Source organism: Gopherus evgoodei, chromosome 13 (assembly GCF_007399415.2).
Source record: "Gopherus evgoodei ecotype Sinaloan lineage chromosome 13, rGopEvg1_v1.p, whole genome shotgun sequence".
Taxonomy (NCBI): domain Eukaryota; kingdom Metazoa; phylum Chordata; order Testudines; family Testudinidae; genus Gopherus; species Gopherus evgoodei.
The window spans coordinates 6419288-6446578 of record NC_044334.1 but is presented as its reverse complement, the minus strand read 5'-3'; the positions used below and the strand labels follow the sequence as shown (position 1 = coordinate 6446578).

At 41.6% G+C, this 27291-nt stretch overlaps 1 protein-coding gene across 19 annotated transcripts in view; it reads right to left on the bottom strand.

Annotated features, from left to right (window-relative positions):
* Positions 1-27291, bottom strand: part of CLIP1 (CAP-Gly domain containing linker protein 1) — a 123791-nt gene that overhangs the window by 81371 nt on the left and 15129 nt on the right. For 18 of the 19 annotated variants that reach the window (XM_030583048.1, XM_030583049.1, XM_030583046.1 and 15 more), the window contains exons 2-3: positions 3758-3954; positions 1673-2244 (exon numbers count right to left, since the gene is read on the bottom strand). In XM_030583048.1, coding sequence (XP_030438908.1) covers positions 1673-2244; positions 3758-3851 — 666 coding nt within the window. In that variant the 5' untranslated portion in view covers positions 3852-3954. Of the gene's footprint in view, positions 1-1672; positions 2245-3757; positions 3955-15478; positions 15558-27291 lie in introns of those variants that run through there. The other variant, XM_030583037.1, reaches the window with a different exon arrangement.

Here is a 27291-nt window from a genome sequence, read left to right as displayed (position 1 = left end):
TACTAACAGAAATGTAAACATAAGATGCCTCTTCATTTGCAATATCTTAAATACTAAAAAGTTACAGCAAGCTATACCGCCTGCTCTAAGAGTGATTAATACAAGGGACACACAATAGTTCAGACCCAAAATCTGACCTATGGTCAAACGGTTGCAACTCTGGTGGGATTTACCCTTCAAATATTAATTCAGTTTTATTTTAAATCCACCACTTTGGTGCTTGCAAGCCTTTAAAAATGTCCTGCAAGAACATAATTCGTTTTGTGGGGCTTCCCACAACCAAAGTTTGGTGCTCACATCCAGCAGCTGAACACCACTTCCACAGCTCTGAACATCTTTCTCCAGGAGTCTTCTATGATGCAGATGCACATCAAAAAAGGTACCATGTTCTATTGCACTGGACTAAGCGAAGGCCAAAAATCAATACACAGCTTTTTAAAGCTTTAAAATGGTCATTTCAGATAAGAGAACTTGAAACTATTTTAAAAAATAAAAATCACAACTGTGATACAAAGTTTTCTGTTCTGAGGCTTATGAAGGACATCCAACTAAACTCACAGATCAGTGGCAGAACAGCTAATCCCGAGGTGATTACTGGTCTTAAAAGACTGCTCTGTTGCTGCCTGTCATAACTAATGGGAGCCATTAAGCATTCTACTGTTGAGAAGCTTGCTGGAGACATTGAGCCCTGAATGACTAAAAGAAAGATTGGATGGAAATCTCTGACAAGTCTGCAATTTGTATTTAGCACTATTGTACTGCTTAAAATTAAAGCAAGATGGTGAAAATATAAATAGCTTGTTAAAGCACGATTAAAGATTTTACTGAATGCTGGCAAAGCACAATAGACTGAAAGCTGCAAAACCAGCCTCTGTTCTGCTTTAGTATTTCAGAGATCTCCACACAGGGTGCAGAAATTCTACACCATATGTTCTGTGATACTCTGGCACAATGAGATGAGGTAAAGTACAGAGCTGTAAGCAGCTTTACTTAGCCCAGTAGTCAAAAGAGAAAAAACAACAGTGAAATGAATGTTAATTCTGAAGATTTCAGTTAAAAATCAGTATTTCTGACAAGTGGCATCATTATGTAACAGCAGCAGCATAGGAATCTAATGTATGATTATAAATCAATATGAAAGCAACATGGAAATTGATTTGCTAGGCCATAAAAAGACAACAGTAGCAAATTACAGCTATTAATCTGATTGTTAAACAAAAATGGAAACTGGAGACTAGTATCTGTATTACCCAAGCCACAAAATATAACAAATCTGCAGCTACTAGAGCTTTACCGCTGACATTGTGCTACAGAGCACAGCCATCTGAATCATACATCCCTGGCAAGGTAGAATTGTGGTCCTCCTGCTCCAATAGCACAGTCCCGAACTGTACAAGCTAAGGAGAATATCCAATATCTGTTAGTAGTGTAGGGCCCATATGACACCCAGATTCTGATTCCATGCAGTAGTGGACAATGATCAACCCCACCCCACCAGCATGGACCACCTCATTACAACTTTCTTACTTCCCAGCCTGTACAACTCAACAGAGCAGAAAGCCTGTATTTGAATCTGGGTTATTTACTAATTAAAAAAAAATAGATTTAAACAATATCAAAAAAGTTATAGGTTATTAGACTGAAATGAGATATGGGGATGGGGGAAACTTACCAAAACTCGATCTCCAATTTTGAGTTCTCTTTCTCCTTTTTTTACAGACCCAGCTTCAGAGAGGTTTGATATAGATTCACTTGCAGTTTTTGACAGATTGCTAATTTGAGTAGGAGTAGAGGGTTCCCTGCCAGCTGGTGGTGAAGTCTTTTGAGGAATTCCTGTAGGGGGAGCTGCTGCAGGGGGAGAAGACACAATACTAACAGCTGATGTCGAGGTTGGTGAAGTAGCTCTAGAAGCATTAGCTGTCTGTGTACCATTGGCTTCATCTTCTGCCAGCACTTTTCTTGTCAGCTTTGATGGCCTTGTAAATATTCCCCGTGAAGGTTCACACTGGAAATAGCGAACTCCAGCTACAGAGCCATCATTCTTGCCAATGGGTTCATCTAGAACAATCCCTGCCCACTGTCCTGGAGCAAACTGTGTTTCTCCAAGAAACTGAATAAAGCCAGGTTTGTTTCCATTGACCCAAACACGCTCCCCAACTCTGAAGTCATCCACAAAGTCATCATGTGCCTCCGAGGTGGGGGTGCTTGACGGCTTTTCACTGGACACTGCTTTTTCTGCTGGAGCTGGAGCCAAACACAGTAAGGAAGCAATATCAGTTAAAACACATTTATATTCCAGTATGCATCATGAGCTTGTTTCCATTTAGAAAGTAACTCTGAAGGAAGAAAGTAAACATGTATTTTCTTACTGCTATATTGAGATTGCAGTATTCTCACATTTCCTTAACCAGTTTAAGAAATTAATAGCTAAACAGCCTTTGATCCAGTCTTGCAACGTTTTAATGAAAATTTACCAACCCTGCACAAAATCCACTTGCCCACCTTTACCATTATGATGAAAAAATGTTAGACTTACTCTTCAAGAAAAATTGCTTGCCCCAGAACTCTGAATTGGGCTTAAGCATATTTTGACTATGTACCAAATTGTTCATTATAAACGTATCAGAATTGGATAACTGAGAATTGCATTTTGGGGCTGGGATTGTCCAAGATGTCTAAGAGCCGACTTCCAGCAGAACTTGGATGCCTGACTTCCTCAGGTGCCTTTGAAGATCCCAGTCTGTATTTCTACTGTGAATTTAATATATCTCAAGATGCTTTACACTCTTTAGCAAGTTAAGTCTAATCCTCCACTGAGGTAGTATTAGCCAAAGATGATAGGTGAGAAAACAGAAGTCCAAAAGAGCTTGAACCTAAAGGAAGTCCATAGAGTCAGGCCTAGAATCCAGAGAGTCTGACTCCCAGGCCCATGTTTTAACCATATGCTCATTACTCTCCTTTGTCCATTTAAAAATGGGATACATTTAATAATCATCAGCTTCATTTCTGAGCTGCCTGACTACATGGTCAATTTGGCAAAAACTGCTGTTTTGAGAAGACGAGAGCTTTGGGCCTCAAGCCTTTACAATATTTGTATCTATACAGAAATTAATATTTGTTTCTAAGACTCTAAAGTACCAGCATATTTTTACTCAATAGCCGGCACATTCTGAAGGATCAAAAATAAAAACACATAATACTATGGCACTAAATTTAAATTTACTAGCTAGAAGGTAAAATTGTATATTACTGTCAGAAAAGCTTGAAGCCTTGTATTATGGTATGATCACTTTAAGAGATTACTGTACTGAGGAGTAAACAAGCAGCAGTTGGCTATACTGGCAAGCACCTACCTCAGACCCCACATGACCAATAATATGCCACATAATGACATGACACCTGGAATGCGGCTGACTTTAATTTGTTATGAGTGACCAGCTCACAATTCACAAGTCTGGAAGCATGGCACACTCCGAGATAGAATGCTCTTTCTTAGAATGACCAATTCTTTAAATTATATCACTAGGTAAATGGAGTAACATTCAAGGAAATAAAATAACCCTTTCAATTTTTTAAAATGCCCTTTTCTTATGAACTCAGAATTATGCCCAGTTTGTAAATTCAGATTTTACTGTGTACTGAACACACTAGTTCAGTTAGATTAGATATGAGAATTCAACCACAACCTTCAGATTAGTTTTTGTTAGAAGAAAGGATACTTAAGAAAAAAGTGTTAAGATATTAAAATCTTCATTACCAGCAGCAACAGATGCAGCTGTTTTCAATGCTGTACTTCCAGGCTTGCTGATCTTGGTAGGAGCCTTAAGCCCACTTGGTTTTAACATACTCATCTTTCTTATGTCGTCGATGTTTATCCCTGTTGTCCGTAGTAACTATCTTTTCCCAAACATGGATGCAGTATGTGCTTCTATGTTTTCTGCCTTTGGGTTAAGCCTGTATATAAAAGTGTTAGAGATAAAATAAAATACATATTTTAAATCCTATAGAATAAAGAATTTGTAAAGAAACTGCTGTACAGAAAGTACAGCCTCGTACAACAACACAACAAATATTCTCAGAGGGAATAAGGCATTTCCCATGTTTTAGAAGACTTTTCTACTGAAAGAAATCTTGAGTCTGAAGCTAAAGCATTGAGACAATTCATGACATTAAAACACTGCTGTCTTCAGCTTGAGCTTTAAACTAAAGAGTTATTTTAAGAATGAAAAACAAAGCCTTTAGCAGCATTACTACCACCACCATGCACAGATGTAATCATTTTATGCACCATACAGCTTTAAGTTAAGTATTTTTAAAGTGTTGCAACAGCCCAGTGAAAACAAATTTAGACTAGCAAGAGGGCTGACTGCAAGTCAGTAAAGCCACTTGGGACTTAGGACAAACAGAAAGCTTTTTAAAATGATCTGAACTGAAAAGCTAAGATGGATCAGCAGAGTCTGTTAGACCCAGAGAGCTAACAAGTAAACATCCACCTCAGTTCTCTTGGAATCCAGCATTTAGGATCATGAGACCCATTAGCTCATCATAGAAGTCCCCAATACAGTGCCCCAGCTCCAATCCTTTGGAACCAGAGTTAGGCGGAAGAGGAATTAGGTTGCTAGGCTAGAGAGCAGTTCTGATTCAGAGACCAGCTATAGGTTTTCTAGGGAGATATGCCATGAGATTTTTGCTCAAAAGAGAAGGCAGGCAGGCATTTTCTCCTGACTACAAAAGCTTTAGAATTTGCTTCCTTCAAATATAGATTTGAATTTAAAGCTAGTGTTTGGGTTGTTCTCTTCTTTAAAACTACACAGGTCTACAGTCAATATGCCTTGGATATATACTGAATTTTACAAAGGCAGCATTTAAGTTAATAGCATTTTGGTTAAAGAAACACTGACAGAGCAGTGGTGACAAATGACTATTAAAAATCGCACTAGGGAGCCGAACAAAAGCTTGGGGAAAGGTTAGAAGAAATTTAAATATGAAGAAATCACACTCTACTTGCGTAACTATTTTCTCAGAGCATGACAAGCAGGAACTGAAAGGCGGGTCCTGACCCTACTCTTTACTTAGGCTATGTACACACTACAGTTACTGTCCATAAGGTACGTCACTCAGAGGTGTGAATAAGCCAAACCCGCCCACCCCGAGTGATGTACCAGTGTGGACAGCACAATGTTGGTGGGAGAGCTTCTGCCATCGGCTTAGCACGTCTGCACTAGCAGCACTAGAGCGGCACGGCTGCATCAGTGCAGCTGTGCCATTGTAAGCTCTGTAGTGTAGCCATAGCCTTAGTGCCTTGGCACCAACCTGTGCATGTACTCAGCCGGGACGCTTGCAGCTTTTAGTTCCCCCAGTTCAATACTACCAACTCCCGGGCCTGCAATTTTGGCATATGATAAATCCTGAAGCAGTAATGAAGGAAAGAAACTCATTCTACAGTAATGAAGACTAAAGAGGGACAACATCAATGTATTTTACCTACCAAAGTAAATTTTACTCTTCATGTATTATTAATGGACAGCATGCTAGAGCTGCTGAAAATCAATTCGCTGTGTAACAAAAAAGTATCAGTCATGCTGCCTCGCAGACTTAGTGACTAAGAAGTGAAGCATTCTTGCACTATTTCAAGGTCAGCCGTGCCAAATTCAAACCATGTTCTAATAGCTATGCTAACAATTTACACTTTACTAACAAGCTGTAATTACCACCTCTGATGTTTGGCGTGTACATTATACACATAAATAAGAAAATTCTGAGGTTGCTAGAAGTAACATTGTACAGATTGCTGAATATTTCTTCATCAAGTGATCCTAGAAATATGTCTGCAACCCCTTTGCTAGAGTTATGACTAAATGAAGAGAAAGTCACTGGAGTTCTTCTTTTAGTGAGGCATGCATAAATCACCCCTGCCCCCATTCAACCCCCCTGTTCCCCATCCTCTGTCCACCCCATCCCCTATCCACACCCCCGCCACCTGACCACCACCCCGAACTCCCCTGCCCTCTATCCAACCCCCCCTGCTCCCTGTCCTCTTATCGAGCTGCTTCGCACACTGGTGGCTAGCAGCCCTACAGCAATGCCCCCCAGAGCACCAGGACAGGCAGCCGTGCCACCCAGCTGGAGCCAGCCACACCACTGCGCAGCACAGAACACTGGGTCAGGCTGCGGCAGCCCAGCGTATTGCGCTGGGGGCACCATGAGCGGAGGCTGTGGGGGAGGGTGAATAGCAGGGGGCTAGCCTCCCGGGCCAGGAGCTCAGGGGCTGGGCAGGATGGTCCTGCAGGCAGGATGTGGCCCATGGGCCGTAGTTTGCCCACCTCTGAACTAGAGGGTTGCACACCACTTTGTTGCTTTTGAAAGCCAAATACACACCATATACCAGTGTCCTTGCATCCAACATTCCCCCCACAAGCTCTCTCTCTATCTTCCCATCCCCCTCTATATTTCAAGGGCTCCCTGCAGCCCCACTTCCACCCCACCCTCATCCCAAGGGTTCTGTATACCACCCATTGCCCCATCTATCTCCTTCCCCCCCATGCCAGGGTTTGCGTGCAGCCCCATTCTGCCTTTCCTCTGACACCAGGGGCTAATCAGGTAGTTCTCAACTTTTAATTCCACTGACGTTAAAAGTTTCAAGAAAGATTCAGAAATAATTTGAACATAATTTAGCACTTTTCTCATACTGAAACAAGACAGTTGCTAAATCTAGTTTGTATTATCCATCAGTACAACTGACTCATCTTCGGTCCATTTTGAACAACTAGAATACCTGCTCATTTAAATTTTTCAAAGATAGTTATAGTTATTAAATAAAGGCTGGTAGTTCAATTCATCTGCGATTAGGTTTGTAGCCAATGTCAGCAATACAAGAATTGTGAACACCAACATCGCAATGCTTGCTCTCAAAAGTTTCAGGTTACAACTGCAAGAGTCTTCATTGACCTCAGCTGTATTAGTAAAATCATAGCCCATTTCAGTATTCTCAGAAAGTCCCATCAACGCTGAATAAGACAGCTTACTGTTGAGTCCAAAGTGAAGGAAGCTGGCTCATCACTAAAAACAAAACATTTAAAAATCAAGATTCATGACTGTAGCTCGTTCCAAGACTAGCTGTAATAAGCCAGCTCATAGGCTTTTCTGCCTCCATTTTCTTCTCCCTAAAGAATTTGTGATTTAAAGATATTTTTGGGAAAAGCTACAAATTGCTACCTGGATTTTGTCACATGATCTTACCAAAATCTAAACTCAAAGCCAAAACCCATGGGGGGAGGTGAAGAAGAGTAAAAGGACCAGACAGTACTAAACTAAGCAATTCAACTTAATAAGCAGTTTGAACCCATCTTTCTGACCAAGTACCAGAAACTAGCTTGAAAGAGAATCTTACATAGTCCTCAGCCAAGGAGATCATCACACTTTAGGTAAAGAGGTCTTGGAGACCAAGGAAGGGTTACAAAAGGAGGAGAAAGAGGAAATACCAGTGTCTGACAAAGGCACAGAGTTGTGAGATATTGTATCTTGAAATTGATATACTAGATCAGCAGTTCTTGAACTGTGAGTCAGGACCCCAAGGTGGGTCGTGACCCTGTTTTAATGTGGTCGCCCAGGCTGGCTTAGACTTGCTGGGGACCAAGGCTGAAGTCAAAGCCCCATTGCCTGAGGCCCAAGCCTGAGGGCTTCAGCCCTGGGCACAGGGCTCAGATTACAGGCCTCCTGCCTAGGGCTGAAGCCCCTGGACTTTGGCTTTGCACTCCCTGTCCAGGGCGGTGGGGCTTTGGCCCCTCCACCCTGGGTGGTAGCCTCCGGCGGGCTCAGGCTTCAATCCCCACTCCTGGGGTCATGTAGTAATTTTTGTTGTCAGAAGCAGGTCGTGGTGCAATGAAGTTTGAGAACTTCTGTACTAGATTTAACTCTGCATAATGATTCTCATTACTAACACCTCATGGAGCGAACAAGGAATTCTACAGCACTTCTTCTGAAGCATGTCCCACCTGCAATACGCTGCATGTTTATCCCTTTTCAGGGCATGCAGTAGCCCTACCAATTAACCTAGACAGGGCAGAAAGGCAGCAATAAGGAGTGCAGAGAACTAACAGAACTGTTGTAATCCGGAATTTCCTTCTCTCGCTCTACCCATCCGTGGCCACTTTGACTCTGCTGGTTCAAGTCCAAGTTTGCAATAAATGAGGATTCAGTATGAAGTCAGGAACACAGAACTTGACGTACCAGATCAGATCAGTCGTCCATTAGTCCTGTGTCCTCTCAGGCACTGGCCAGTAAAAAAGTTTTAAGAAGAAAGTGCAGAACCCCATAGTGGAGAATTATGGAATAACCTGGCCATAAAGAGACTGCTTCCTAAATTCTGGCAGTTAAAAGCTGATTTATGACCTCAAGCATGGTGTTTTATACTATTCTTTCCTGCGAAATCCAAATGGATATAATGGTTTCCCAGAATCCCCCTAAACACTTTGACTCAATGCTATCTTATGGCAGAGAGTTCTGCAGGTTAGTTAAACATTTGTATAGAAAAGGCTATTTCCTTGTATTTGTTTTAAATTTGCTGCCTTTCAATTTATACTGAATGCCCCCTTATTGCATTATAATAAATGGGACTGCCTGATTTACTTTTTCTTTGTCATTTATTATTTCATACATGCCTTTCACATCCCCTGACTAAATTAACAGCCTTAATCTTTTTACTCTCTCTCTACATTTTCATCACTCATCTCCAAACCCTATATTTCTGCTCTTTATCAGGTGTCCATCATTAAAAAAAAAAAAAAAAAAAAGACTTACTATGTGATTAACTAGACATGCAGAGAGAAGAGATGAGATAAGCACTTCCCCTTTGGGTGGGGAAAGTAGGGTAAACAGGCAAGGAATAAAGACATATTTTATTGTGTCTTTTCAATGCCTCAGTATCCTGTATTCATTTAAAAGCCATAATCTAATTAATGTAATGCCAGTGGTCTAAATCCCTGATCTAAAACACATCTGAAAATCCTCAGGATGATTATTTGGAGAGATTTGCTACAAGAAATAATGGCAGGCAGAAGGGAGAGGCCAAGTGTAGAGGGTTAAAAATTTTGCTGCTGTGAAACCTATAGAGGTGATGATGGATGAGCAAATATTTTAAAAATAAATCTTAGGACCAGGGAACAAGGCAGACATGCCTCTGAAGTCAGTGATAAAAACAAACTTGAACCAGTTTTATTGTGCTGAGCCAGAGAAGCAGCAGCAGCACTGGACCCAATAACAGAGGTGAAAGGCAAACACACAGTCATCAAGGAAAAGACACAACTAAGGGTATGCCTACACTGCAGTTAGACACTCGCGGCTGACCTGTGCCATCTGACTAAGAGGCTTGGGCTATGGGTTTAATTGCAGTATAGACATTCATGGCTTGTCTTCACTATGGAGCTAAATCGGTACTGTTGCAATTGATGCAGCGGCATCAGTTTAGTAGGTCTAGTGAAGACATGCTCAATCGATAGGTGAGCACTCTTCCATCAATTTCTGTATTCCACCTCAATGAGAGGCGAAAGCAAAGTCGGCAGGAGAGCATCTCCTGTCAACATGGCGTAGTGTGGACCCCGTGGCAAGTAGATCTAAACTACGTTGACTTGAGTTATGCTACTAACGTAGCTCAAATCGCTTCAATTAGATTGGCTACCAGCAGTAGTGTAGACCTGCCCTCAGGCTCAGGCTGGAGCCCATGCTCTGGGATCCTCTTGCCTCACAGAGTCCCAGAGCCTGTGTCCCAGCCATGCCCAAACATCTACACCTCAATTAAATAGCCCCTTATCCTGAGCCCTGTGAGCCTGAGTCAGCTTAGACAGATCAGTTGTGGGTTTTTAACTGCAGTGTAACCATGCCCTAAGAGGGAAAAATCAAGTCAGAAGCACAGAGAGTTATTTACTGAATCTCTTTTGGAGATTTTGACATTCCTTCCCTTTGTTGGTTTGTGCTTCGATCTTCAACTCATTGAAATGGTGTTCTGCTGTTTTGTTTGTATTTAATGAAAATATTGTTTGTCTACTTAAGAGGAAAGTTTGTAACAAAAATACAAACATATCAATTATCCTCACTAAGGAGTGAATGGTCTCAAAGAATTTTTTTTCCAATCTCCAAAAAGCTTTGGAGCACTTTCCTTCGTTTAAGTTTAAAACAGCACCTATTTTTCTTCCCAAGGTGGGATTTATACTACAAGCTTACTCATCTTTTTAAACTGTTAACTCTTTTCACTTGTTAAAAACCATGTCAAGTAACATACAGCTATGCCAGCCTGTGTCAATGGAGTACAGACAGACATACGCACAAACACACACACAGATAGCATGGCATAGCCATGCTAAATTAAATGCAACATCTGATCTTGAAAACAATCTCAAGACATAGGCAACCTTTTAGAGGAGCTTGAGCTCAAATGTCCCTATTTATAGTATTTAAATGTTAGCAGGTGTGCTCTATAATCAGGGTCCTGGGAATTCTGTAGCTTTTTCAGTGTCAGTGACACATTCTTAATACATCGATTTCTTCACAATGAAAGTTACATTTTTAAAATGCCTTCCTTGTCTCCTTAACTTCAGAAGCAATCCCACCCACAAAGGCAGATATTTAAAACATTCCCCACCCCCTTCCTTTCTACATCAAAGTGCTTCACTAGATGTTGATTCAATAGCTGGCTCAATGGCTAAATAGTATGATGCTGTTCACTGCCTTCCTCCCAAGGGGACAATTAACAAAGCAGCAAACCCATAACTTTTAGGGCAGGAAATTTATGAACACACTCTACAGACTGAAGCTATTCCTGGTCTGACCTGGAGTCAGGCAAGCTTTGCAGACCTGTCAACGCCCATTTCATAGTCAAAATTTAGTTCATTTTCATGCTGGCAAAATAAACTGTAGTTCTTTGCCTTGCTAGTGTACAATCGGGTTATTTTCTACTGAGATAATGCAAACACAACATGTGTCTGATAACCTGCACTGTTAATAAATCAAGGCTAAAAGTAGCAGCACTGTAGTCTCATTTTCAATCTGTTTTGGAGAAAGTCTCTAAAGAAAAAGCCCCAAAACTCCAGGGAGTCAATTTCAGCAGTGAAAAATAAATTTTACTCTGGGAGGAATTAAACAGGTGAAAGCATGTGGAAGGAGTTAGGGATGCATCACTATTGCATTTCTTTAAACACAAGACAAGCTGAGAAATTACTGCAGCAAGCTCTTTAAAGGACAGTAGTCCCCTTCCCCCTACACCCTTTGGGTATGGCTACACTCGAAACTTCAAAGCGCTGCCATGGGAGCGCTTTGAAGTGTGAGTGTAGTCGCAGCGCCAGCACTGGAAGAGACCTCTCCCAGCGCTGCACATACTCCATCTCCTCATGAGGTTTAGCTTGCAGCGCTGGGAGCCGCGCTCCCAGCGCTGCAGCACCGTTTACACTGAGGCTTTACAGCGCTGTATCTTGCAGTGCTCCGGGGGGTGTTTTTTCCACACCCCTGAGCAAGAAAGTTGCAGTGCTGTAAAGCGCCAGTGTAGCCAAAGCCTTATTTGTATTAAAATATTATCTATACCAGGGATCGGCAACCTTTCAGAAGTGGTGTGCTGAATCTTCATTTATTCACTCTAATTTAAGGTTTTGCATGCTGGTAATACATTTTAATATTTTAGAAGGTCTCTTTCTATAAGTCTTTAATATATAACTAAACTATTGTTGTATGAAAAAGTAAACAAAGCTTTTAAGATGTTTAAGAAACTTCATTTAAAATTAAATTAAAATGCAGAACCCCCCGAATCTGTGGCCAGGACCCGGGCAGCGTGAGTGCCACTGAAAAGCAGCTCGTGTGCCTCCTTCGGCACCCGTGCCATAGGTTGCCTACCCCTGGTCTATACATACAACCAGAGATAGACAATGGCCTTGTCCAAATCTAGAATGTGAGCAATGTAGCCTCTCAGCCCTTTGCTCACTAGCCTGGTAAGTGCAAGTCACCATATGCTTTCTAATTTAAGCTACTGGACTCCAGCTGCTGTAGACGAGGCAAGTCAAAATGGAAGGCACACACAACACTGTAGAACCTCTCCTGAATCATAAACACCCCAAAACAAGCCTGGGCCCTCATTGTGGTTTGTTCCAACCTCAGAGATGGTCTGAACTGAGCTCACTAACTTATCATTTTGCCTGAACCAATGAACAGTGCCTGAGATTAGTGACAGAGTCACTTTTGACTTTATCTGAACTCAGGGGGGAGAAGTATAATTGAGTTATAATAAAAAATAATAATAATTGGAGATACACCAATCTCCTAGAACTGGAAGAGACCTCAAAAGGTCATCAGGTCCAGCCCCCTGCCTTCATTAGCAGGACCAATTACTGATTTTTGCCCCAGATCCCTAAGTGGCCCCCTCAAGGACTGAGCTCACAACCCTGGGTTTAGCAGGCCAATGCTCAAACCACTGAGCTATCCCTTATGGGGATAGCTGAGAGGAGGATAGCATAGTCTGTAAAGCCTTTGGATCTGGATTCCCTATTGTTTATACCCTGCAAGTAGCACCTTATTTAGTCCCAGTACATGGGTCACAGAACTGACATGTATGAAGACTGAACTGCCCTCTTTGTCCAAAAGGAAGCTCCTCAAAATAGACAATGTGGAGCAGCTTAGTTTAGATATTGTGTAGTAGTTTTATTCAACATGCTGTACGACATCAGAAGTCACTGAGCCAGCAGCTGGAACAGAATGTTTGAAACAGCAAACCTGTCTCTTGATTTCTTAGGCCTGGTCTACACTATGCGTTTAAACCGATTTTAGCAGCGTTAAACCAATTTAACGTTGTACCTGTCCACACTACGAGGCCCTTTATATCAATATAAAGGGCTCTTTAAACCAGTTTCTGTACTCCTTCCTAAAGAGAGGAGTAGCGCTAAAATCGGTATTATCATATCGGATTAGGGTTTGTGTGGCGGCAAATCGATGGTATTGGCCTCCAGGCGGTATCCCACAGTGCTCCACTGTGACCGCTCTGGACAGCAATCTCAGCTCGGATGCAGTGGCCAGGTAAACAGGAAAAGCCCCACGAACTTTTGATTTTCATTTCCTGTTTGCCCAGCGTGGAGCTCTGATCAGCACGGGTGGCGATGCAGTCCCAAATCCAAAAAGAGCTCCAGCAATGGACTGTACGGGAGCTACTGAATCTGATTGCTGTATGGGGAAACAAATCTGTTCTATCACAGCTCCGTTCCAGAAGATGAAATGCCAAAGCGTTTGAAAAAAAAACTACAGGCTACACAGTGCTGCGTGACAAGCGTAACGGGAAGCCAGAGACTGAAACGGATGCTCATGGAGGGAGGGAGGGGGTACTGAGGACTCCAGCTATCCCACAGTCCACAGCAGTCTCCGAAAACTATTTGCATTCTTGGCTGAGCTCCCAGTGCCTGTAGGGTCAAACACATTGTCCGGCGTGGTTCAGGGTATAGCTCGTCAATTTACTCCCTCCCCCCACCACGTGAAAGAAAAGGGAAAGAAATCATTTCTTGACTTTTTTCAATGTCACCCTGTGTCTACTGAATGCTGCTGGTAGACGCGATGCTGCAGCAGTGAAGAGCAGTATCCGCTCTTCTCCCCTCCCTGGTGGCAGACGGTACAATATGACTGCTATCCGTCGTCACTATCAGCCTGTGAGTGCTCCTGGCTGGCCTCAGGTGAGGTTGGCTGGGGCCGCCTGGGTAAAAATAGGAATGACTCCCGGTCATTCCCAGTAGATGGGACAGAACGGCTGGTAACCGTCCTCATCATAGCAACTGGGGGCTGAGCTCCATCAGCCCCCTCCCTTTCCTGTGTAAAGAAAAGATTCTGTACTGCCTGGACTATCATAGCAGCGGGATGCTGGGCTCCTCTCCCCTGCACCGCTTAATGTCCTGCCTGGACTGTCATAGCAGCGGGAGGCTGCCTCCCCCTCATTTTATCTCACTAACAAGTCATTGTTTCTTATTCCTGCATTCTTTATAACTTCATGACATAAATGGGGAGGGGGGACACTGCCATGGTAGCCCAGGAATGTTGGGGGAGGAGGGAAGCAATGGGTGGGGTTGTTGCAGGGGCAGCCCCTGTGAATGGCATGCAGCTCATCATTTCTGCAGGATCTGACACGGAGCAGCTGTGCTCTCTGATATGCTGCTTCTCTAGTACACTTGCCCCAAATTCTAGGCAGGACTGACTATTTTTAGAAACCATAAAGGAGGGATTCACTCGGGGAGTCATTCCCAGTTTTGCTTTTGCACCCCCGGACGACCTCAGCCAGGAGCACCCATGATAGCAGCAGACAGCACAGAAGGACAGATAACCGTCATCTTATTGCCAAATTACCCTGGCAGCAGATGGTACAGAACGACTGGTAACCATCTCTGCTATCATGCAAAAGCAAATGAATGTGCTGGTATGTAGTGCTGGAGTATCGCCTCCGCGGCATCCAGTACACATATGGTGACTGTTAAAAAAAAAAAAAAAAAAAAAGCTGAACGGGCTCCATGGTGGCCATGGTATGGCGTCTGCCAGGACAATCCAGGGAAAAAGGGCGCGAAATGATTGTCTGCCGTTGCTTTCCCGGAGAAAGGATTGACTCACGACATTTACCCAGAACCACCCGGGACAATGATTTTTGCCCCATCAGCCACTGGGCTCTCAACCCAGAATTCCAAGGGGCAGGGGAGACTGCGGGGACTATGGGATAGCTATGGAATAGCTATCCACAGTGCAACGCTCTGGAAACCAACGCTAGCCTCGACCATGGACGCACACCGCCGAATTAATGTGCTTAGTGTGGCCGTGTGCACTCGACTTCATAGAATCTGTTTTATAAAACTGGTTTATGTAAAATCGGAATTATCCCGTAGTATAGACGTACCCTTAGTGTTAAGACTACTAATGCTGATAAAAACACAACCTAGGTCATAACTAACTATCTTTGTGGTTATAGTCCTTAAACCATGTGAACTTTGCACTTGCAGTTATCAATATTCTTTGACAAAATATGTATTCCATAAATACAGCCTAAGACAGGATATTTTCAGAATTCTAAGGTCTTCCCCTCTTCGGCTAACTAAATCTACCCTTTGTCAGAGGTTGATTGTTAGCAGGGAAATACTAACCCATGGGAAGGCTGTGAAATCTATAGAGGTGACTATACAATCCAGTTCAATTTCATTAACCGGCTTTCTTGAAAATGGATGTATTTAATAGTGTATTTAACACACGTTATTTGGAATTTTCAAAAACTGTTTTTCCTTTAACGGTCATTATATTTGTTTTTTTGGTGCTTTGTGTGCAGTGGTTCTGTAGAGAAATTCTGTTGTGGAATATAGCTGCTATATTTTATTGTATTGCAGCAATGCCCAGACATTGCATGAAGACATAATCCCTGCCCCAAGAAGGCTGCAATCTTTGGCTCCAATCCAGGAATCCAACCCACTAGCAAGGACCCATGCACCTGTGCAGAAGTTCCTTGAAGTCACGGGGGCTCTCCAGAGGTGCAGAAGTCCATACTAGCGTATCTGATTGCAAGATCATGGCCTAAGAGAGCAAGCAACATATAAAGGGTTAGGGAAAAGGGACACAGTCAAACCACATACTCTACATTTTAAATATATATTTCCTCTTCAATATACATCAACTATATATGACTAACCGCCAGTCTTTCCATAATTAGTTGTCCAATTTCTTGTGGGTATCACATTTAGGAAAATTACTTGAAATCTGAAGTTGTAATAATTATATTAAGGTTTAGAGATACAACAGGTGTGAGTGGTTAAAAGTGAGGTTTTCTTTTAAAAAGGGAAAAAAGTGCAAGACACTAACCAAAGATACATAGACACAAAATTATAAATATATTTTTAAAAGATGAAAATCTGATCCACCACCTCTCACCTGCAAAGAGCTGAGATGTGTCTTTCCAAGACCCATGTGTCACAACACTAATCCCTAGAACAGATCCAAGTGTATAGATCCTTGTACTGCTTGTGACAGCATCAACTTTTGCAAGCAGAAAATCCCTGAACTTGGGCTCTTAGGATGCAGACAGTATCAACATGTAAGTTAAGAATGTGTATTTCCCCCACTCTTTGTACTGTGACCTCACTGGCTGTGATGTCACAAGTAAACAGCCCGGTTGCCAGAATGTCTGTTAGAACAACTCTTGGAACTATATGAAGGTCCATGTTAGCTTTGTGGGTTACCCTATCAGCTGATCTTCTCCAATAAAGAGCAGCATTTGCCTGTCCATTGCAGTCATACTATAATAGGGTTGGCTGAAATCTGAAATATTTGTTAAAATAAACATATGTAATCCTGAAAAGCAACAATTTATTGTTGAGCCTCTAAAGATAGATCTTAGCTACCATTTGACATGTAGGTTATAGGGAGGAGAATTACTTCACTCCTTCCTAATAAAACTAAGCAGATATTAGCAAGAATACATTCTGTGGCTCCGCTATCCATCTATAAAAATCCACATACATGTTCATTTGCAGAGGATACTTATTACTATTTTTATGCGGATTATATTATAGATTAAAATTAGAATATGTTAATGCCACAAACTACAGCTGCTCTGCAGCATCCTTCATATCAGGGGTTTGTTTGGTGTTTTGTTTTTTTGTTTGAGGGGAAGAGTTCCTAGAGGACTACTTAACTTCTGTAAATATCTGTGTTGCTTTTCTAGTGTTCACCATGCAGGAAACTGCAATAGTGGACAACCTATTAAGGAAATATAATAAAACAGATTGTAGCTAGATTTGAAATGCAGGGGAATTTAAAAATACAGAGAGATGTACCCACACTTTGATACCTTGGAAGAGAGGGTATCCTTTGGTATCAACTAATCCTACACTTCCTTCTCTCTCTGCCAGAGCAGGGTGCACCGAAACAGCAGGAAGAAGACAGAAGGACTGACAGAAGCATAAACCTCCTTTGCTTCCTACTGGTTACTGAGCTCTTACTTCCTTGCAAACTGACAGGGGCTAAGCTTCCAGCAACCACGCTTACTCCTAGCAAGAACTAATTTCATTATATTTCTACTCTTCGTAGCAGTCATCTATTTTCTGCCAAGAAAGGACTAAAAATCTTATTTTAGCAATTTATATAAAATATCCTAAGAGATTGCATTTTGTTTTTGCACAGGCAGCTCCCAAGGTTGATTTTCAAATAAAGTTTGGCAAACACTCAGAAGACAAGAAGCGAGAACATTCTAATATTGTATTTCTTGGCTCAGGGTGCTCATTCATATTTAATCTCATTCTCTGCAGTCACTGGTTATACATCTGCTGTGTCATTTCTTTTCTTTAATATATAAACTTCCAACCAAGTCAAAAGTAACACAATCACCTGTACACTTAAGTCCATGTAATGTAACTTTACCGAAATTATAGCTTAATGCAACAAACTACACAAAAATTTAACAAGCTGCAATTGACTAAAATGTGTTATCTTCACAGCTAAAGTGCAGATTCTACATTTAGAAAGAGCTCAGCACCTTCCTTTTCACACTAGTATCTCCTAGCAGAGTTGAGGAACATGGAAATATTTTTTTTTTTTGTTTTGCTTTGCACAAATTGACTTTAAGCTGTTCTGCATTATAATATTTCCTGTTAGGACCTAGACAATTCCCTAGTTTGACACCATCTCCTCTTGTGATAGCTAATATGATGTAATAGTTTCCTTGATTTGGACACTTTCCTTTATTTCTCTCTGCTTCTGTGCAAACAAATCTCTACTAGCAATGCATAGTAACTCAACTGCAGGTTTCCCAAAGATCATACAAGAAGGTGGGAGAATGCTCAGAGGGAGACAGTCAAATATATACCAATCCTAAGTCTTTATGAAGCCATGTATCCCATTGAAACTGCAATGGATATTAGTCAAGATGGTCAGGGATGCAATCCCAAGCTCCATATGTCCCTCTGACTGTCAGAAGCTAGGACTGGATGATGGGATGGATCAATCAATAACTATTCTGCTCTGTTCATTCCCTCTGAAGCATCTGGCACTGGCAACTGTTGGATGACAGGACACTGGGCTAAACTGACCATTGGTCTGACCCAGTATGGCCATTCCTATGGTCTTACATAACTGCGCTCAAACAGTGACTTCCAGTCAACACGGACCTTCCATTTGTGTTATTGATGGAAATTACTACAGGCATCAGTACAAATGAACTGCGCTTAAAGGAGATGGTCTAGAATACACACACAAGACACCAAGATGTGATCCAGCATAAAATTACAATGTCCTGTACATTCTTATCAAATATGCCTGAGATTCCCATCAGCATTAAAGAACACAACATTAAAGGACATGAGATGTCCAAAGGACTTATGGCAGGGGTGTCAAATATATGTCCTGCAAACTAGATCCAGCTTGCATGACATATTGATGTGACCCACATGATATATGCTAAATTTCAGTTCTGATAAAAAAGCAAAACCAAATATTTCTAGCCCTCAGGATTGTGAAGAAACTCTTAAAATGTGAACCAAATGTAAACCAACAACGACGTCTGCCTTAGCTTGCAGAGAGTCTGAGAGTATGGTGTGGACTGCACCTTCAGCAAGTTTGCAGATGACATTAAACTGGGAGGAGCAGTAGATATGCTGGAGGGTAGGGATAGGATACAGAGGGACCTAGACAAATGAGAGGATTGGGCCAAAAGAAAGCTGATGAGGTTTAACAAGGACAAGTGCAGAGTCCTGCACTTAGGACGGAAGAATCCCATGCACTGCTATAGACTAGGGACCGAATGGCTAGGCAGCAGTTCTGCAGAAGAGGACCTAGGGTCCTACAGTGGACGAGAAGCTGGATATGAGTTAACAGTGTACCCTTGTTGCCAAGAAGGCTAACAGCATTTTGGGCTGTATAAGTAGGGGCATTGCCAGCAGATCAAGGGACATGATCATTCCCCTCTATTTGATATTGGTAAGGCCTCATCTTGAGTACTGTGTCCAGTTTTGGGCCTCACACTCCAAGAAGGATGTGGAAAAATTGGAGAGTGTCCAGTGTAGGGCAAAGAAAATTATTAGGGGCATGGAGCACATGACTTATAGGGAGAGGCTAAGGGAACTGTGATTGTTTAGTCTGCAGAAGAGAAGAATGAGGAGGGATTTGAAAGCTGCTCTCCACTACCTGAAGGGGGTTCCAAAGAGGATGGAGCTAGACTGTTCTGAGTAGTACCAGATGACAGAACAAGGAGTCATGGTCTCAAGCTGCAGTGTCTGCTAATTAGATTTAAGTATATCACTTTATTATACAGCTGCACATTTTAAATTAACACAAAGCAGCTTTCCTTGGGACTCAGTTGGTGTCACTGCTAATTTGATCTCTAGCTTCTCTTGTGCAATTTAACTTTTTGTCTGTCCCAGGAAACCCAGAGTTTGCAATACCAGCCACCAAAGGAAACAGAGTTTGTCATTGCTTTGTTGATACCAGCTTCATTTGTAATGTATAGTATCGGACAGCAAAAAAATAGTGTTTGAGAGAATAAATACTACTATATTAACACTTTAAGACTTTGTGATTTCTCTTTGGACACACAGAACTAAATTAGGTAACAGACAACATGATGTTTTCTAAAATTTCAGTTTTCAATAACATCAAGCATTCTTATGCTGTTGAATCTAGCAGGATTACTTTGAGTTTAACCATATTTTTAGAGGCCTACATTTTCAAACATGACTAGTGATTAAGATGGTCAAATTTTGAGTGTTCTACTTGAGTCACCTTAAAAGTAACTTACATTTCAGAGGGCACATGCACATTACAGTAGAACCTCAGAGTTAGAAACACCGGAGTTATGAACTGACCGGTCAACCACACATCTCATTTGGAATCGGAAGTACGCAATCAGGCAGCATAGACCAGAAAAAAACCCCACAACAATATGCAAATACTGTACAGTATAGTTGTTATGCTTATAAGAAGCACACAGGACATAGTACTGTGTTAAATGTAACCTACTTTAAAAAAAATAAAGGGAAAGTTTTAAAAAAAAATGTGACAATCTAAGAAACGGTTTCTGTGCTGGTTTCATTCAAATTAAGAAGGTTAAAAGCAGCATTTTTCTTCTGAATAGTAAAGTTTCAAAGCTGCATTAAGTCAAAAGTTCAGCTGTAAACTTTTGAAAGAATCATAACTTTTTGTCCAGAGTTACAAACATTTCAGAGTTCCAAACAACCTCCATTCCCTAGGTATTCAGAACTCAGAGGTTCTACTGTACTTTCTGAAAATCCAGCTTCTTTAGGGCATCTCAAGTTGGGCATTCAAAAACTGAGGCATCTAAACTCTGTAGTAATTTTTGAAAATTTCAGTCGGAGTATATAGAGTTGCCAAGTGTCTGTTTTTCGATTGGAACACCCGGTTGAAAAGGGACACAGGTGGCTCTGGTCAGTACCTCTGACCAGGCCGTTAAAAGTCTGGTTGGCAGTGCAGCAGGGATAAGGCAGGCTTCCCTGCCTGTTGTGCCTCTGTGCAGCTTCTGGAAGCAGTGGCATGTCTCCCTTCCGGCTCGGCACACTGCCCTGCCCCAAGTGCTGGCTTCGCAGCTCCCATTGCCTGGGAACCATGGCCAATGGGAGTTGTGGGGGCAGTGGCAGTGCACAGAGCCACTTGGCTGCGCCTCCATGTAGGAGCCAGAGAGGGGACATGCCTCTGCTTCCAGGAGCTGCTTGAGGTAAGCGCCGCTCGGAGCCTGCATCCGAGCCCCCACCAGCACCCCAACCCCCTGCCGCCCTCCCAACCCCTCAATCTCAGCCCAGAGCAACCTCCTGCACCTCAAACCCCTCATCCGCAGCCCCACCCCAGAGCCTGCACCTCCAGCCAGAGCCCTCAATCCCTCCCACACCCCAACCCCCTGAGCCAGCCTGGTGAAAATAAGTGAGTGAGGGTGGTGAGAGCAAGTGACAGAGGGAGGAAGGGGATGGAGTGAGTGGGGGCAGGGCCTCAGGAGGGATGGGGCCTGGGAGAAGGGGGCGGGGCAAGAGTGTTTGGTTTTGTGCAAGCAGAAAGTTGGAACCCTAACAATATACCAGGAAGAAAGAGAAAGATGAAGCACATTTAGCTCCAGCCAATCATACAAGATGTTAATTAATTAAATTCAGAATATTAATTTTACCCTGACACTTTATAGCTATTGTGGTCAGGCTCTCTCAATTGTCTCAGACAGTATGTATGCCACAGTATGACATTTAGAAACATTTCTGCTTCTGTTCACATTGGCTCAAAGCAAACTGTTTGAAACAATCAAAGGAAGAAATGTTCTGTGGGTAAAACGGGCTGTTCATCATGGTCTTCTTAAATATTATAAATACTTCTAAATTAACAGCCATTACAGTCACCATAATCAAGTGTACAACACTTGGTTTAAAAAGCTACACCCTCAGTGAGTCCATTTAAGACCCATACAATCATGTCAAGAAGAGAGATAAGAATAGATAATTTTTTAAACAAACTTAGTTGGCATCACCTGAAAGGCAGTACAATGCTCTACTTCTAGACTCTCCCTCCTTACAGACAGTATTATCACAGTCGTATATCGTTTTAACTGATAATTATTGTGTTTGCACCTATGGCTTTGTTACAGTTCAAAGTAGTATCTTCTTTGGCCAATGTTTCAGCTCACCAACTAAGCCAAAGGATAAATGCAGAGTTGACATGGAGAATGCCCTAGCCACATATTATCAATTTCACAATCTAGAATGAAGTAGTCTGCTACTTAAATCAACACTGCCTAACCCAAAACTCCTATTCGCAATATATTATATATCTAAACATACACACCTTGACCGCCTGTGTCATGCTTTCCTGCTAGAACATTATTTCTCATACTAGGTGTACATGTAGAATAACTAGTGTGAAACAATTATTTTGTGTACATTCATCCACCGCAAGTCATGCATGAGTTATTCAAAAGATTCATTAAGAAGATCAAAATTAAACTCATAATTAACTAATTTAAGAGATTAAACGCCCCTGGCATATGCTTTTCAATGCGAACAAATTTCCAAATTCTAAAGAAGAAATAATTTCAGTGTGTTGATTTTGTTAAATATACTGATCCTTTGCAGAAGTTATATGAATGTTAAGGACCGCTGCCTACAAAGCAACCTACTTTACACAATCTTTTTAGAGTTTTTAACAGATTGGGCACATAAATATGTAATTCTACAATGTAAGACTCAACTAGGGTGCTGGTTGCACGGCAAATATCTAAAAGGAAAACCTGAGCTTACTGTGAAGAAGCCATAATTAAGAATTTCATTTGGTGTAAACTGGTAAAAAAAAATTACAGAAAATGAGTTTCAACACAGCCCATCAAAAACTAGAAAATTCATTTTTCTTGAGTTAAAATGGTTCAGCATAGGAAGAGTTGTTTAAAACATCAGCCTGAAAGTAATTTCTTAACTTTGTTTCACATCTGTGGTGCTTTCTATAACACTAGTTTTACACCAGTATTACCAACCCTAGGCATTAAATAAAAAATAAAATAAAATTCATACCTCAAATAATCATGAGATTGGTTTAAAGACTAAAAATTAGGGGGAAGAGCGAGGAGCTGCCTTTTGATTCACAAGTATTACACAGAGCTCAAACCCTTGCAGCAAAGCAGTACTTTGTACAATTACATACATTTACAACATCACAAAATAAAATTCCAAAGGCAGATACTTGACCCCGAGTGATTTTAATATCTAAAAGTCCACGGGATTTTGGCTTTTTGAAAATGTTTCCCATAATTTAAAACTGCCATCAAACTTTAATTCTAAACAAAATATATTTCTTGCCATTGCTTTAGTATTTGCTTCTTGCAATAACTACTTTGTTAGGAACTAAATTCAGTGAAAATGTTTCCCCTTTGCATCTCTGTGTTTTACTTTGCAATTGTATACTGCTGCTATTTCCTGAGACCAGCCTCGGTCACTTATAGGTACCTGTATTTCCAGCTCTCACAATATTTGGTGTTCTCCTTAGAGACCCAGGTTCTGTAAAGAAATAAGTTTCTAACCCACATGGTTTCAGAGAAAAGCTTGAAAATGTGAAACCTACACTCCAGAACCAAAAGGTAAATAAAATGCAGCCATATTTATTATTGTATAATTCTCGTGAATTTTTTTGGGTCTGGCTCATTTTTGAATGCTTGGCAGTGGCAATTTTGAGTTGCATAAAGTCATAATTTGACTTCTTTCTGTAATTGCTCTTTAAGGCACCCCACTTGAGACACGTTAGAGGGGCCTGATTTTAAGAAAGCACCCTCCCTGTAAAACATAGGAATAGTCATACAGGGTTAGATCAAAGATCCATCTAGCCCAGTATCCAGTCTTCTGACAGTAGCCAATGCCAGGTGCCTCAGAGGGAATGAACAGAACAGGTAATCAACAAGTGATCCATCCCCCATTCCCAGCTTCTGGCAACAGAGGCTAGGGACGCCATCCCTAATAGCCAGGACGGACCTATGGGCCATGAATTTATCTAGTTTTTTTTTTTAACCCTGTTATAGTCTTGGCCTTTACAACATCCTCTGGGAAGGAGTTCCACGTGTTGACTGTGTGTTGTGCGAAAAAAATACTTGTTTGTTTTAAATCTGCTGCCTATTAATTTCATTTGGTGACCCCTAGTTCTTGTGCTATGAGAAGGAGTAACTAACACTTCCTTATTTACTTTCTCTATACCAGTCACAATTTTATAAACCTCTACCATATTCACCCTTAGTCGTCTCTTTTCTAAGCTGAAAAGTCCCAGTCTTATTTATCACTCCTCATATGGAAGCCGTTCCATACCCCTACTAATTTTTGCTGCCCTTTTCTGAACCTTTTTCAATCCCAATATATCTTTTTTGAGATAAGGCGACCACATCTGCATGCAGTATTCAAGATGTGGGTGTACCATGGATTTATATAGAGACAATATGATATTCTCTGTCTTATTAACTATCCCTTTCTTAATGATTCCCAACATTCTGTTCGCTTTTTTGACTGCTGCTGCACACTGAGTGGATGTTTTCAGAGAACTATCCACAGTGACCCCGAGATCTCTTTCTTGAGTGGTAACAGCTAATTTAGACCCCATCATTTTATATTAGGCCCCTTTAGAATCATAGAAGATTAGAGTTCGAAGAGACCTCAGGAGGTCATCTAGTCCAACTCCTTGCTCAAAGCAGGACCCAAACCCCAACCCCAACTAAATCATCCCAGCCAGGGCTTTGTCAATCTGGGCCTTAAAAACCTCCAAGGATGCAGATTCCACCGCTTCATCACCCTCCTAGTGAAACAGTGTTTCCTTATATCCAACCTAGACCTCCCCCACTGCAACTTGAGACCATTACTCCTTGTTCTGTCATCTGCCACCAATGAGAACAGTCTAGCTCCATCCTCTCTGGAACCCCTGGTCAGGTAGTTGAAGGCTGCTATTAAATCCCCCTCTTCTCTTCCGCAGACTAAATAAGCCCAGTTACCTCAGCTGGACTCTCTCCAATTTGTCCACATACTTTCTGTAGTGGGGGGCCCAAAACTGGACGCAATACTCCAGATGTGGCCTCATCAATGCCAAATTGAGGGGAATAATCACTTCCCTCAATCTGCTGGCAATGCTCCTATTAAGGCAGCCCAATCTGCCATTAGCCTTCTTGGCAACAAGGGCACACTGCTGACTCATATCCAGCTTCTCGTCCACTGTAATCCCCAGGTCCATTTCTGTAGGACTGCGGCTTAGTTAGTCAGTCCCCAGCCTGCAGTAGTGCAGGGGATTTTTCCATCCTAAGTGCAGGACTGTGTACTTGTCCTTATTGAACCTCATCAGATTTCTTTTGGCCCAATCCTCCAATTTGTCTAGGTCACTCTGGACTCTATTCCTACCCTCCAGCGTATCTACCTCTCCCCCCAGCTTAGTGTCATCAGCAAACTTGCTGATGGTGCAATCCATTCCATCATCCAGATCATTAATGAAGATGTTGAACAAAACTGGCCCTAGGACCAACCTCGAGGCACTCCATTTGATACCAGCTGCCAACTAGACATCAAGCCATTGATCACTACCTATTGAGCCCAACGATTTAGCCAGCTTTGTATCCACCTTATAATCCATTCATCCAATCCATACTTTTTCAACTTCCTGGCAAGAATACTGTGGGAGATCATATCAAAAGCTTTGTTAACATCCAGGTGTATCCACTGCTTTCCCCATATCCATAGAGCCAGTTATCTCATAGAAGGCAATCAGGTTGGTCAGGCATGACTTGTCCTTGGTAAATCCATGCTGACCGTTCCTGATCACCTTCTTCTCCTACAAGTAATTCAAAATGGATTCCTTGAGGACCTGCTCCATGATTTTTCCAGGGACTGAGATGAGGCTGTGTAGTTCCTCGGATTCTCCTTCTTCCCTTTTTTAAAGATGGGCACTATATTTGCCTTTTTCCAATCGTCCGGGACCTCCCCAATCGCCATGAGTTTTCAAAGATAATGGCCAATGACTCTGCAATCACATCAGCCAACTCCCTCAGCACCCTCGGATGCATTGCTTCCAGGCCCATGGACTTGTGCATGTCCAGCTTTTCTAAATAGTCCCCAATCAGTTCTTTCACCACTGAGGGCTGCTCACATCCTCCCCGTACTGTGCTGCCCAGTGCAGCAGTCTGGGAGCTGACCTTGTCTGTGAAGACTGAGGCAAAAAAGCATTGAGAACTTCATCTTTTTCCACATCATCATGTCACTAGGTTGCCTCCTCCATTCAGTAAGTGTCCTACACTTTCCCTGACATTCTTGTTACCCTTTACATATCTTGCTAGCTGCAACTCCAATTGGGCTTTGATCTTCCTGATTACACCCCTGCATGCTCTAGCAATATTTTTATATGCCTCTCTAGTCATCTGTCCAAGTTTCCACTTCTTGTAAGCTTCCTTTTTGTGTTTAAACTCACCGAAGATTTCTCTGTTAAGCCAAGCTGGTCATCTGCCATATTTGCTATTCTTTCTGCACATCAGGATGGTTTGTTCCTATGCCCTCAATGAGGCTTCTTTAAAATACAGCCAGCTCGCCTGGCCTCCTTTCCCTCTCATACTAAGGTGTCAAGTTGAGAACCCAAAAACTGACACACAAAATCACTAAACACTTTTGAAAATGTTGGCCTACACATTTTCAATGAAAGAATACTTTGGTATACAATATCCCACTAAGCGTCAAAGTCAGTGCTAGTATTACAATAATTAAACCAAAAGATGAATCTGAAAGTCTGCATACATTCATTTTACAGAATTGTTCCTATGTAATCCACAATGCACTTTATGTTCTTACCCACTTACTATTTAAAATACAACCATTTTGGTACTATGAAATCTCTCCATGTACATACCCACTTAAGATAATTAGCTACTTGGCAATTAGATGCTTTGCTGAACTTGACATGTGACTGAGTGCAAGAATCAATCTGTATTTTTAGCTGCAAACTTTTATTGAAACAGTAACAAGTGTAAGGTGGATGCTAGCCAGGAAAAAAGCTGTAAGCATCTCAAATAATAAAGCAAAATGCAACAGCCAGCATTGATGCAACAGCCTTTGTATGAGGGTCATTTTAAACTAAATTAATCAACTGTTAACATCTCAGCAGGATTAAAATGGTAACTGTATTGTTAGTGATGTATTAGGACACAAAACTTGAGACAGATTTCTTTAGTTATTACTTAAATCAAAATAAATGAATAAAATTTCAGACCACATTATATAGGCTGGCATTTTGGAGTCCATGTTTGGCTACTTGTAGTCAACATAGGATAAGTCAAGATAGTACAGTAATGAGTAGCCCAAAGTTTAGAAGGTTACATCAATATTGTTTTGTCTCCCTACATACCACGTATGTCATTTAATGCTGGTACTATGAATCGTCCTAATTTTTTTTAACCTGTTGATTTGAGACATGTTCTTAAAAAGCAGTTCTGATATAAAAAAGCTACACTAAAACATCTGCATTGTACAGTTCTATGTTTATTATTTCTTACTAACACCAGATCACATTTGCTCAGCTTACAAGAATGTTTTGGTAACTGCCAGCACAAAAAATCCAGCCTGCTACGTGATTGTGCTATTTGCAGTTCATGTATCAACAGTAAATATTTTGCATTTGAAACCTGCTTAACAATTCAATTGATGATGGACAAGGTAGAATAGGGTTCAGCTCACTCTTCCATAACAATGTTGACTTTGCAGAGCCACAAGGAATAAAACCCTAATTTCATCAGTAAACTAAACACTTTTCTCAGATAAGAAAGAT